Consider the following 14,837-nt stretch of genomic DNA (forward strand, 5'->3'; position numbering starts at 1 on the left):
CGCAAGGTTCTTGGAACTCAATCCTACATTTAAAATTATAATGTTGTGGCATCTGCACAAACCCCAAACCTTTATTAAGGTCCTGATTCTCGATCTCTGATAAGACATGATCAGACAAATTCACTACAATGGAGGGTAAACAGGGGAAAGTCCTATTGAGGGCTCCTCCCTCTGCTCTGAGTTACCCTTGAGAGTTGTTCTGCCATAGGGGATCCTGTATGCCTTGACCTCTGCCCCTTCCACAGTCTCCCTGCCAGTTGCCTCTCTTATCCTGTCCTAACTAAGAGGCCTATTAGGATGGCGGACGGACCTGCGTCCGTCCGCCACCCCCGAGGTGGAGGGACCGTCCGCAGGGGGAGCGGCGGTCCCTCCATACCAATTAGGATGTGACCGCCACCCTGGTGGTCACATCCCGTATCTTTAACCTTGCGGCGGGTGCTGCTTGAAGCAGCACCCGCCGCAAGGTTAAAAATGCATGCTTTGCATTTACATGCACAAAGCGGCAGGCACCGCGCGGTGCCTGCCGCTTTGTGCATGCAAAAGCAGGGGGGTACCATAGGTACCCCACATGTGCACCCCCCACCCCCGACACCCTGGGGGCCCGCAAGGGCCCCCTAGAAGCTATTGTCAACATGCTTTTCCACGGCGGTAAATCCGCCGAGGAAAAGCATGTTTACAAACCCATCGTAATTTGGCTGGCGGTGTCTGCAAGACACCGCCATCAAATTGCGGCCAACACCCCGCGGATCAGCGGCGGACGGACCTGCCGTCCGCCGCTGATCCCACCGCCATCATAATCTGGCGGTGGGTGCTTTGAAGGTCCACAGCGGTGATTCCGCATCCTCCGGGCCGGCGGTGGCTTTCACCGGCCCGGAGGATGCGGAATCACCGCAATCATAATCGACCCCATAGTTCTTAAGAGATTACCATGTCTTCTGCCTGATGATGTAGCGGCATAAAGTGGACTCTTGTATTAGTCGAGGTGGAAGGTTTTTCACTAGATGACTTTCCCTCACTGCTGGTATTGTCAAAAGTCCAGTTCGATGGCATATGCCTCTTACTGAACCAGCCCGTTTTCTGTTGGTTCTGTGCTGCACTTGATTTGGTTTGGTAGTATTTGTTTTCCACGTAGGGGAAAGCCCACTCATGTAAGAACCTTTCAAGGTTCCGCTTGAGTCCCTTTATCGTCTGATTAACAATAAATGTTTTGTACTCAGGCAAGTCAGCTTGTATGTGGGACAATTGTTCTTTAGCATCTGCAATAGTGGAGAGAATGGTAGCCTGGGCCACTAAGAAGCACTTTACAGAGCATTCTCAGGTTGAAAAACCAAGATGTTGAATCTGCATTCACTTGCTTTTACACATTGAGTCCATTGAATGTTATGAAACCCAAATTGTTTGGCAGAGTTCTGCCAGCCTCCACGCAGGACTACAGGTAATTGTTACAGAGACCCAAATCTCAAAAGTTCCATCATATCCCCATTCAGTTTTAGTGCATTCTAGCACATCCAATGGGTCATCGAGATCTTACAGGTGCAAACGTTGTGGCAGCTTCTGTCTCATCAAACACTGTGACTACAGTCTGAGTGTCATTGGTGTACAACATAAGGGAGAGGCTGAAATGTTGTATTAGTTTTGGAGAGAGGAGAGGTATACAAGTTAAACAACGTAGAACGTAAAATTGAGCCCAGGTGAACTCCACTGGCCAACAGTTTATTCTTTGAAGAGAAAGCTGATCTGCTCACTGTCTGACTGTTGTTAGGTAGAAAGGAGGTATTTCTTCGATTATAGGAAATGTTTCCATAAACGTATGTGATGGCCAACTGGGTACCTATATCTTCGAATCTTTGCAGTACTTCAATGGAATCATTTATTGCTGTGCAAATGTAAGGATATTATTCTGGTATTTCCAATTGTGTTATGGTTGTACTACCAGGGCCTATCACAATATGAAAATGTACAATTTACTGATAATGGTCTCCATTTGTAAAAACATTCTGCATAAGTAATTGAGTTCCTTCAATCTCCATTTTGTCTTCACCAGATACAAACAGCACAGCATGATGCTTGTACCTCTGGACACACCGGGGGTGAAACTTGTCCGGGGGCTCAAGGTTTTTGGGTTTGAAGGTAAGATCACACTGCTCACAGCCCATCTAGAGTGGATTTGCATTATTATCTAAAAGTTCTGATGGTATCCAGCAGTAACACATTCGAAGAAAATTTTGTGTAGGCATCAGCAGAAGTCTACACTTGGCATTTACACCTAGCGAGTGGCTAATTAAATATGATTATTATTAATTATTTTTAAATATAGTTTGAATTTTGTACTCCTCTTCATAAAAGAATACTGAAGTATCTAAAAGGTGCCATGTCTGCTCAATAGAAATACTTCAGAACATATAGACAACCACACATTCTCTCTCTCTCTCTCTCTCTCTCTCTCTCTCTCTCTCTCTCTCTCTCTCTCTCTCTCTCTCTCTCTCTCTCTCTCCATGGTTAAGCCTTATTGAATGGTTGTCAGTGGTTTTAAGGCTCGGATTTCAAAGAAAAAATGGTCTAACTGTGAATTATTTCCCATAGTTTTTAGTGGCGAATTCATTTGTGGGACATGTAGCTTTACTAAACAAATAGATAAGTAAACCCAGTATTTCGTCTTTCTTTCAGTGCTGGTAAAAAATGCTTCCACAATGACAGTGCTTTATCTAAATGCACTATGTCACCTTAATAGATCGGAAGGAGGCCTCTTCGCACTTCGCACATTTGCACTTTAAATTTATGCTGTTATTTGTAAATATGTGAATTACTTTTTCCTTGTCCTCACTCTGGTAAATATGGAGGCATAGATAACAATTCATTTCTTGATCTATGGCTGCTACACAATGCACTTTATTTAGATAGTCTAATAATTTGGATTTACGCCCTATGCACTTTAGAAATTTACGATTAAAATAATGCTGCTAAATATTTGTTCTATGTATGTCCTGCTGCTAGTTTAACGATGATCTCTGTATATGTATATTTATTAGATTGAGTTATAGAAATAGATAAGAATTGATGGATATGGACATCAATGATGTCCTGTCCTGTACTTTTTATTGTCATTGTTTTTATAAAGGAAAATGTAGTACAGTTACCTTATTTTAACTTTGACCATGTACGTAATTATGTGTTTACTTTTATGGATAATGCAATATCCGAATAAAGGTTATTTTGATTTGATTGACAGTGCTTGTCTTAGAACATTCAGGGGCACACCTTACATACTCCCCCTCAGGCTGAGCCCTGATGAAAGCACTTACCAATTCAAAGCATGGGAAATGCAGACACGTCGGAATAAAGTTACACTGAACCACGTTAAAATGTATTTCCTTACTTTAGATATGTCTTGTTAAGCCTGCTCTGTAGTGTAAATGTACTGCAAATGAAAAACACATTTTAGAGTGCATGTTTTTTAATTTCATTAGAATGCTCTTAAAATGTGATTTATAATAATACATATTGTTGAATAAAACCGATTTCAAATATATCTGCAGTTTCAAGCTAATTATAAATGCTAAATGTGTCATGCTCAAATGGTCTGACTCATTCTAAAGAGTACTCATTTCAGTTCATAAATTATGTAATATAAAAAACGACATAACCAGTAACGTGTGTAATACAGTCCTAAACTCCCATCAAGGTTCAGGTGACCTTTATAACCCAGTCGCCCTTTGACCTAGTGGTTTGTATATGTCATCAAAGACCCTCGATGGCAATATACGCTCATATTACACAGTTACCGTTATGTACTCTCCTTTTCGCGCTCTCTCTCTCTCTCTCTCTCTCTCTCTCTCTCTATATATATATATATATATATATATATATATATATATATATATAATCACCAAAAAATAAAATTATAGTAAGGTGAATATACCTTTGGAATGAGAACATTAACGTTATGTACTTAAAATAAAACACAGAAATTCACCAGTTATAATTAGCAGAGTTAATTAAAACTTGCGCCCCCACCATGTACTCCTTATGTCCTCATATATTACATCACTCATGACATGTTCTGTGACATCATATATGACATCCTTGATGAGAGTCTCTTAAGCCTCTTGTGGACCCAATGGTTCAGATATACAAATATTTTTGACCCATAATAAAAAAAATGTTTAAAAAATAGTGAATCAATTTGCACCAAATCACAACCAAGATCTAGCTTCCTGCTAAATATTGTGTAATTCCGTTCAGCAGGTTTTGCTGTAGCTTTTCTTAAAGAAGTCTATGGAAAATGCATGGGGATTTTGCATTTTGGGATCTCCCTTTTTCTTGACGGAATTACCCCGAAACTTTCCATGCACAAACTAGGCAAAAAGAGCACTTTTTTGGAAATGGTGCCAAAGTCAATAGAACCTTAAAAATGCATTTCCTATAGGAATGCTGACCTAACTTTGGCGTCTTTGATGAATCTTCACAAACTTTTCAAAACCAGTTTGGCTTTCACTTCAGCTGCTATTCTGAATTTTTTGAGGTGATCTGTCAAGTGGGGGATGAAAAAAAGGGGTGTCCCAAAACACGTTTTCCCCATGCAATTTCCCCTGGGGATTTTAGACACACCTACAACCCAAACCGCTGAACATAATTTCACCATATTTGGCAGAAAGCTAAATCAGTTGTGTCTTAAACGTATGTAGTCCAACTCTGTACAAATTGTTGAAGATAAGCATCTATGTATCGACCTGGGCCTTCAAATAATGATTCACACCCCAAAACGGTCTGGATGGGGGATCGACTAGACTTTTGTGTATCTTGGGCAGCATATATATTTTTGGTCGTCTTGGAAATCGGTTCATCAGATATTTCTTGGTCGTAGTGTCAATCCAATTAAGGTCCTCCGCTTTGTTTAATATTTCGGCGAGTGTTGCTGAAATGTCCAGTGTGGGATCATATTCTAGATGAGCGTAGATGTTGCCATCGTTGATATGTTCCTGTACTTTCCTGTCATAATATTCTCGATCCATCATGACCAGTCCACCCCCTTTATCAGCTTTCTGGAGAATCAATTTGGGATTATTTGCCAGATTAGATAATGTACTGTATTCTGCCCGGCTTAAATTGTTCATGGTTTCTTTCTTTTTCATAAAGTTAATTTTCTTGAAGTCTTTTTTGACTAGTGGTTCGAGTGTGTCCAAAGTTGTATGTGACACTGGAGCCCTAAACGTACCAGGTTTAAATTGTGTGCCTTCTGGTTTCTCTCTGGTGGATTCTACAGGTACTATGTTTGTGAAATAGTGGCGTAATCTCAAAACCCTCATAAATTTATAAAATGCCATTTCAGTTTCAAGTTCTGTGCTGTTGTAAAAAGCAACAAAGGATGTCCCCTCTTTGAGAATGTTTTCTTGTGACTTAGTGAGATTAACTGTGGAGATGTTGATTATAAGACCCTCGTTTGACTCCTGAGGCCTTTTTTGGACACATTCGAACTACTAGTCAATAAAGACTTCAAGAAAATTAACTTCATCTTCAACCATTTGTACAGAGTTGGACTACATTCATTGAAGACACAACTAACTTCTTACACAGTTTGGCAACCATGACTGAAATAGTAACAGAAGACTGGCTTTTATGCACACTAGATGTGGTGGCATTGTACACCTCAATACCACATTTAAGCGGATTAGAGGCAGTGGAATGGGCCTTACTCAGGCAAGAAAGTTCAGACACTCCTAAGAGTTTTGTGTTACAACTATTAGAATTCTGCCTGCAGCATAGTTATTTTGCATGGAATGAGGAGTACTACATTCAGTTGAACGCAACATCCATGGGATCTCCTTGAACACCTGCTTACGCGAATACGTTCATAGCTAAATTCGAGCATGATCATATTTTTACTGATTCCGCATGGCAAGAAAGTCTAAGATTTTTCCAGAGATTCATAGATGATATTTTCCTCATTTGGAATAAATCGGAAGAAACATTGAGTGAAAACGTACGAATATTAAACATGAAGGATCCAAGGATACAGTTCACATACACCATCCAAAAAAATGAACTAGCCTTTTTAGATGTTTGGCTAGAACTTAAGTCCAATCACATAAATACACATTTGTACAAAAAGCCAATGGACAAAAATAATTTGCTATTGTTTGAAAGTTTCTACCCGCCGTCGCTCATTAAGAACTTGCCAGCATCTCAATTTTTGAGAACACAACGGATATCATCTGAGATAAACGTATGCAAGGAAACTTTGAAAAGTCAAACAATCAACTACATGGCCAGAGGATATCCTGAAAAGTTACTGGTTAAACATATGGAAAGGGCACTGCAAACACCAAGAGAGCAATTACTACAATAGACTCCAAAGAAAACAACTAACAGGTTAGTTTTTGTATCGAAATTTTCGACTTCTTCAATGGAGATCAAAAATGTCATCTACAAACGTTGGGAACTTCTAGAGTCAGAAACTGATTTCAATGGTTTATTCTTTAAACAAACACTGTTTGCATACTCGAACACGCAGCCTCAAAGAATTGTTGTCCTCTGGAAAAAAGAAAAAAATTTCCAGCTGGCAAAAGTGGCACTAAACATTTTTGGAATTGCATCCACTGTAATAATGCCATTACAGGAGCAATATTATTGCACCCTAGGACTGGAGAAAAAATAAGGTTGTCTGGGATCACAGACTGCAACTCTCAAAACGTTGTATACTCATTAAAATGACCATGTGGACTGCTCTACATTGGGAAAACGAGGGAAATGAAAGTGTGCCTGACAGAACACAAAAGCTAAATTAGAAATACAAATATCACTTCAAGTCTTGCTACAGATTGGGAGCAAAATCGACACAGTATTGATCAAATCCAGTTTCAAATTATAGAACAAGTACTAATTACAGAAGGCGTTAATAACTCCAAAAAACTACTACAGAAAGGCATTTTGGATTAAAAGGCTAAATACTCTATTGGCCAATGGGCTCAACGATGAATTCGAAATGGCCTGCTTCTTATAATTGACATCACTTTAGATCCTTATGAGTCATCGTGGATTACCCCTATTCCCCCTATACACACTGTAATTAGAAAACACCCACACACTCACACAAAAAATACTCCGCATACATTAATGATATGAACATCACATGATTAATATGCATTTTATGATTGTATCATATAAGAATGAAGATCACATGATTAATATGCATTTTATGAATGTATCATAAACACAGTGAATACGCAGGATATGAACATCACATGATTAATATGCATTATTTGAATGTATCATAGATACAGTGAATACGCAGGAATTTGTATGTATTAGACCATATCTACAGTATTGAGCATGTACCAGACAAACAAGGTGGGAGAATATTGATTGCTTTAAATTGAATTGTCTGTTAAGTTCAAGAAAATGCGCCCATAGGAAGTAAAGCACAAACTTCATGAACATTCCATCACTCTAAGATGGTGACCGAGATAGAGCGTCATAGAGAACAATGTCTCTTATTGGCTATATGAGTCTGCTTCGAAAAATGATTGGTTCTGGCTTTTAATATGACTGAGGTGACACTCTTATCTGAATAACTATTATCTCAGTATTGAGATGCATTATATTATTATTAACATCGTTCGCATATATACCTGTGCGCCAGTCAAGTAACCGATACAAGAGGGTAAGTGCTTCAGAGGTACATTTATTCGAATGAAGGATAATGTCATAAGGGACAGTTCAAACAAACAAGGGAGTTGCCACTTCCTTCAGTGGGTCTTCGTGGAGAGGTGTTCTCTCTCTCGAGATCGTCGTGAAGGAGTAGGGGGGAATGTAACAAGAGAAAAAGAAAACTAACAACAGTTCCTTGGTCCGTTCAAACAAAAAGGATAAATGGGAAGGGAGGTGAGGGGGGAAAAGAGAGTGCATCACCATCCGTCACCCGTGTACGACAGCGCAACGAGGCACAACAGCAGGAACGGTGTCTAAGCACTAGCGGGGGCATTCGCGTGCCTCCCTCCGCCCTTCTAGCTGGCTCTCTGCCCTGGGGTTCCGTAGAATGCACCGCTCTGATGCGAGCACGTACTTGCTGTAGCCACGCTCCTCCAGGAGCATGGCTGGCATCTTCGCTGTGCCGAATCCGGTCCGTCGCCCCCTTGAATAGAGAGAGATCCGCCTCTCTCTCGGCACTCTCGCCTAGTCCACTCGGCTGAAATCCGGTATCGGGAAGGGAAGACTGGTCAGCTGCTCTGGGTTCTCGCTTCTCTAGTCGGCTTGCGCGCTGAGTTCGTCCTATGGCCCCGGAGATGTGTCTGTCTCCTCCAATTGGATCCCAAGTTCCGGGTTGATGGGCGGGGGTAGAATCCCGAACGTCCAGATCCTTAAAGGCCCACAGTACCTTTGAAGCCGAAGATGGCTGAAAAGAAAGGAGGGGCGAGAGGTAACGTGGGAACATGTCGGAGTCCTCCTCCCCCGGCAGGTCAACAGCTGGGATATCGTGACAATACTGTTGTTTTTATTTTGGTGGCTTTTCTGCTGTGATATTTTTGCGTCACTACACCACATTGTCGAAGTTTAGTTAACAGAATATTAGTACTGTTCCAACATGGCGCGCAATTTCAATCTGGTGGTATTCTCGCGTCATCACGTTGATGACACTCATTAGAACTGGTGAAGTTTGAAACGATTTTGGTTGTCGCTAGCGGTTTGGAAGCGGACAGCACTTAGAGGTAAGCGCGGTTCATAGTTAGGATTTGCATGATTAATACCAGTTTGAGGACAGTGCACGATGTGCAACGTGAGTTGTTTATCCTTTTTAGTGAGTCCATCTGTCTGCTTCTGACAACGGTGCCACAGCGTATTGTAAATATTATATAAGCTGAACATGCAGGAATCTGAGCACCTTCAGATACTTAATACACTTTTGCACATTGGATCGTTGAGTGATATTGACTGGGAGTTTCATACATCTTCTCAGGTTCAAGATTCATTCATGGTGTACTTTACACAACCTTCAGAGCATGGACTTTCACTGTGATTGCGGTATGTGTTAACGTATAAGGGTGTACAGAAGAGTTTGAATCGGTAGAGCGGAGTATGACACTGTCAGTTATTCCATCGTATTTCTACCATCAGGTTTCATCGTTTTAAATTGATACATCATAACACGTTGCAGCAAGGACAGGTGACTTTGGCATTCTTCTCGTCTTTGTAAGACATGCGATTAGCTCATTCAACAAAGAGAAATTATTGTAATTTTTCAAGCAAAAACACTAGCGGTATTCACGCTCCTGTTCTTACTGTCAGGTTACCTGGAAGAGTGTCTAGGAATTTCGTGTTCTTTGCAAAGCATGTCACACACAAGGGGGTACATCACAAGACTAAGACCATCACTAGGTGTATGGTTTATGAATATGACTGATTAAAAAATTTCTTTATGAGTAATATCCTTTATGTGATGCACATAAATTGATCAGTTTCCCTTTACATTTTCAGGTTTGCCCCTGATGAAGGGACCATTCGTCCCGAAATGCATTGGGCGTTGTACTGTTTAAATTTCATTTTGTAATAATTTATTGTACATTATTTGTATAACATGATTTGTATATGTTCAAAAACTTTGGAAAAGCTTCAATTTTGAAATATCAAAAGAGTTTAAGTAAAATACTGCTTGAACAAATCGTATACAAGTTGAATTTTGTTTATATCACATATAGTTGTGCATGTTAGAGTCCAAGTTACCCACGGGGACCTGGCCACCTCACATTAGTGAACTCATATGCTAGGCAGGCATATCACTAACATAGCACACTGATCGGTTTATCTGCAGTAATAAGCGCTGCTACATTGAAAAATCAAGTGTGCACAATCCACCAACATTATTCAAAATACGTGGTGTCATGGACAATTGAAGGCAAAAGTAAACTTGTAATTTAGTTCGCACTTGCCCAAGTGGGCTGTAACTTTCCATAAAAGAAGGAATTGCTGTGTTCCAGATGTAGATTTATTGTTGCTATGAAGACCTAGGATAAATAAGCACAGCATATAATCAAGATAGTAGGTGCAGCTGCCCTGCTGTTCAGCCTCAAAGGTAACTGACAAGTACACTTAAACATACACAGATAAAACTCTAGATGACATCACAGAGACAGGCTGAGCAGCAGAGAACAAGACACTAAGAAATGAAGAGGGGAAAGCAGGATATAACATGGGCCTACGGAGAATACGAAACGTTTCTGGGTAAATACAGGCTTCCTGCATAGGTGCGGAGATTGGGCAGGTGTATCATGGGCAAGTGCCCAAAGAAAGTGTCGTAGGTGCCTGCGACCGTGTAAAGGAAGTCAGGTAGTCTCATAAATATACAAATATAAGGCTCTGTACAAAAAAGAAAGACAGGATCATATCTGTGTTCTTGTGCCGACAGTGTGCTTCCAAAGAAGAGGTTAGGGAACCCGTGAAAAGTGAACTGCAATTCAGGGTGGGCCCCTTCCTTTCCTCCTGTTTGGAAAAAACATACAGAAAAAACAATTAGTGACAATGTCAAAACCCCAGTGTATATACAATAAAATCAATTATGTTATCCTTTGTAACATCAAAATTCCTAGAAGCAGCTAATGGAAGAGAACCTTCATTGCACCAACGGTAAACCTCCATTATCTGTCATGCAAGTGCACTCCTAGTTCCTCATCCATGTTCAGACCTCCCAGGCTTTTAGTTTGGAGATTTACAATATATTTTGACTGAAGCTGCCTGAGTTTCATTGTTCTATTGCCCTCTCAATGAGACTTGGGTATTTGTTCGACAGCCACATAGCCAGGAGCGAACTGTCAGAGAAATGGTGCCTTTGGAAATGACGCGCTACTGGGTAATGGGGATCTTTACTAGTTATTGCTCTCATATGCTCTAGCATTCGCTTCTTCACCATCTGAGTGGTGCTGCCTATGTAATTCAATTTGCATAGATATTCCAGCAAGTAAATCACAAGTACAGTACTGCAGGTCAAGAACTGAGTTATGGGCTCTCTGGTGCCATTGTTTCATGTGAGATCTTTCTTGATAAAGCTATGTTTACAGGCCTTACAATGACCACAGGGAAAGAAGCCTCTAAGCCCATGTTCATCGTTAGTGTTCCTGCTGGCGATATCGCAGTGAACTAGCTGATCCCTGAGGCTGCGCCCCTTCCTGTATGTGATATTAGGCCTTTCTTGTATGAGATGTCCAATTATCGGGTCACTGGTTAGCACATCCCGGGTTTTATAAAAAATGCGTTTGATGTCATTGGAGCTCTCGTTGTATGTGAGAATGATTCTCTTAATCATCTCATCTTTTTCTTCTGCCTCTCCAGTGGGTGCAAACAATATATCTCTTCTGTCTACGTTATCCAACTTAGTGATGGCCTTGTTGAGCTCCCATAGTGGGTACCCTCTTTCCCGGAATCTGCAGAACATGATGTATTTTTCTTCTATAAAGGCTGCTTCTGTGTTGCAGTTTCTTTTGGCTCTCAGTAGTTCGCTGTATGGTATGCCCCATTTAAGGGCATCTGGATGACCACTGAGAGCGTGTAACAGGCTGTTGCCTGCAGTGCTTTTTCTGAAAAGTTTGGTTTGAAACTTAACTTCTACAATTTCTATTTTAATATCAAGAAAATCAACTGTTTTACTGCTGATATTCCTGGTGAGAGTAATGTTTCCTATGTTGATATTCAGTTTGTCTACAAAGGCATTGGCCTCTTCCGCAGTGCCTCACCAGATAATGAACAGGTCGTCTATGTACCTTAGCCATATGACGACCTGTTCTATCTCCTGATATTGTACACTGTTGTTCAGGATTTCTTACTCCCACATCCCCAGGAACAGGTTCACAAAACGGGGCAAAACAAGTCCCCATCGCATCCCGAGAACTTGTTTATAGGGGGTACCACTGAACAGAAAAATATTGTTTGCCAAACAGTGTTTAATCATGTCCAGAATCATATCGAACGAGGACTTTCTGCTCATGACCCTTGACGTTAGCTCTCTCTATACCATTATTGAACATGATCAAGTTATAGCAGCATGTAAACACTGTTTACACACCAGACACATATGGTTTAAAACCCATACCAATATGATACTGGACATGATGGTATGGTGACACTAAACCCACCCAATTGGAAGAGTCTAACAATAAAGGGGAAAAAAAGGTCCGCAGAAAGTTCTGCATGCAGCTGAAGCGCTTGAACTAGGCTGAAGGAATGTGAGGTGCACACCCAATGTAACTAGTGAGAGGAAATATTACAAATGAATGTACAATTCCTCGTCTGAGTTCAGACCATTGGGAATCTTGCTGTTAAGCAAAATTATGTAGCAGGACTCAAGTCTACGCAATTTAAGCTCCCTATTTCCGCCCCTGATGTGATTGGGGACTGAATCAATGACAAAGTAGACCAGATCTCCACTATTGCCCCCATGAATTTCATTGATGTGTCAGGCAACAGGGTACGTCTTGTCATCCTTAGTAATAGCATATAAATGTTGAAGGATCCTGACGTGGACAATGTGTTTGGTGCTGCCCACGTATTGTTTTGGACAAGAACACTGAAGCACATACACTACAAAGTCACTCCTGCAGTTAAATGAATGACCAATTTTAAGAGAAGTTTTACTGAGAGGACTGTATATCTCACTTGTGTTTTGGCCAATGGTGCATGCCTTGCATTTGTGACATTTGTGGAAGCCTGGGGGTGATGCCAACCATGACTCCGATTTGACCAGTTCTGGACTGCTGGTGCAAAGTTCTCTCCTCATGGATTTGGCCCGCCTAAAAGATAGGAGTGGATGTTTGGGCATGGAGGGTCCAATAATCGGGTCACTGCGTATCAAATCCCAATGTGATTAGAGGATATTCCTCACTCTCTGATGGTAAGTATTGTATCCCGTGATCATTCTCACAGCACTCTGTGTCTGATTTATTCTTACTCTGTTCGAACAACAATGCCTCTCTGGGAAAAGATTTGACTTTGGTCTGAGTGTTCTTCAACACCTCAGGGTTGTAGCCCCTTGCACGGAATCTGAGGTCAAGCTCAGCCTGGACTTCCCTCAATGCATGCATTTTGCTGCAATTTCTTTTCATGCGCAGGTTTTCCGCATAAGGAATACTCTGCCTCAATCTAAGCGGGTAAAAACTCTGCGCATGAAGTATGGACTTGCCCACAGTTTCCTTGCGAAAGGTCCAAGTGTGGATTCGGTTGTTGTGTACGTAGACCTTTAAGTCTAGAAACGCGACCTCACTTTTACTGATGTTACTAGTAGATGCTAAATTGGGGTCATTAACATTAAGCCGATCCACAAAGGCCCTAGCTGATTCAATGGACCTTTTCCAGAGCACAAAGAGGTCATCGATATACCATGACCAGAGGACGATGTTCTCAGTCCATTCTTCTGAAAATTCCAAGGCGAGCACCTGCTCCTCTCATGTGCAAGTTTGCATAGCTGGGGGCGAAGCAGGTGCCCATCGCAGTTCCCTGTAACTGTTTGTACAGATGCTTGTCAAACAGAAAAAAATTGTTGTCCAAACACCACTCCATCACTTGAAGCAGCATGATGGTGTGTTGATACGAACTGATGCATCTGGCACCTAGAAAATGTTTAGTGGCTCTTAGTCCTTGTGCATGTCTTATACTGGTGTACAGAGATGAAACGTCTAAGGTCATGAAGACATGAGAATCATCCTAAACAGTATTGTAATCTTAATAAGGAAATCGCCTAAGATGGTAGGTTCTTGACAAGGTCCTGAAGGAAATCGTCAATATACTTGGAGGTTGTTTCAAACAACCCCCCTATGGCTGATATAATGGGTCTTCCCAGGGGGTTGGTAGCATGTTTGTGTATTTTAGGAATTAGGTATAGCACAGGGATTACTGGCTGTTCAATTTTAAGATATTTCAATTCTTTATCATTGAGTAATCCCATGCCACGCCACCTCAACAACTGGTCGTGAACCCCCTTCTTGATCATGTTGTAGTTATTGGGGGACCTTCTGCTGTAGCCCTGTGTGTCATTCAGTTGTGAATACGCTTGAGCCTTGTACAAGGGCCACAAAAGGATATTGCACCCCTTGTTGGACTGCTGGAGCACAATATCATTTCTAGCAGAAATCTTCTGCATGACAGCATTATACTCAAGCAACCGGTCTGCATTGTCATTACTAAATCGTTTGCTGGAACCAATTGCTAGTCTCTTTAGGTCCATAGTGACCAGTTCAGAAAATCAGGTTCAAACCATCTCTAGGCATAGCTGGTGTGAACACCAAAATGGGCTTAAAAAGTGAATGAACCCTCCACCCAAGATCAACACCCAGGTTTGTATCAAGAGGTCTGTTGTCAGTGTGGCTCTCTCTTTCTAGTTGGTTCAAATCTTGGAGGAGTTCCAAATCTGCCAATGGCAGATTTGCTGACAGATTTATGACCTCATTATGGACCTCAGATCCTGGGGTCCGAGAATGGAAATATTAGTGAAATTTAAGTTTCCTTACATATTTCAGCAAGTCAATTTTTGTCTGCACGAAATTAAAATTGGTAGGTTTGCAGAATGTGAGCCCCAAAGAGAGGATGTCTTTTTCTTTTCTGCTTAATTCCGGTTCAGAGAGATTGATCACAGTTTTGGCATCCTCCATATTCATTTCTTGGAGCAGGTCTGTCTTTGTGCGGGAGGCTGTTCGGTGCTTCCACCTTTTATTTTTCTCTGCCTCTTCCTTTGGGATTGCTAGTTTTGTCTTTTCTTGGAGGTCGAGGTCTTAGATTTATTGTCCGGTCCAGCTGTAAAAAACACAACTCGTCTGTGATAGACGTTGGTTCTTCACTAGAGCCCTCAACCGGGTCTGTTT

At 41.3% G+C, this 14,837-nt stretch overlaps 1 protein-coding gene across 1 annotated transcript in view; it reads left to right on the forward strand.

Annotated features, from left to right (window-relative positions):
- Nucleotides 1-14,837, forward strand: part of ACAD11 (acyl-CoA dehydrogenase family member 11) — a 377,035-nt gene that overhangs the window by 326,294 nt on the left and 35,904 nt on the right. The window contains exon 15 of the mRNA XM_078663849.1: nucleotides 2,045-2,130. Coding sequence (XP_078519975.1) covers nucleotides 2,045-2,130 — 86 coding nt within the window. The remainder of the gene's footprint in view (nucleotides 1-2,044; nucleotides 2,131-14,837) is intronic.

Source organism: Lissotriton helveticus, chromosome 10, assembly GCF_964261635.1.
Source record: "Lissotriton helveticus chromosome 10, aLisHel1.1, whole genome shotgun sequence".
Lineage (NCBI taxonomy): Eukaryota > Metazoa > Chordata > Amphibia > Caudata > Salamandridae > Lissotriton > Lissotriton helveticus.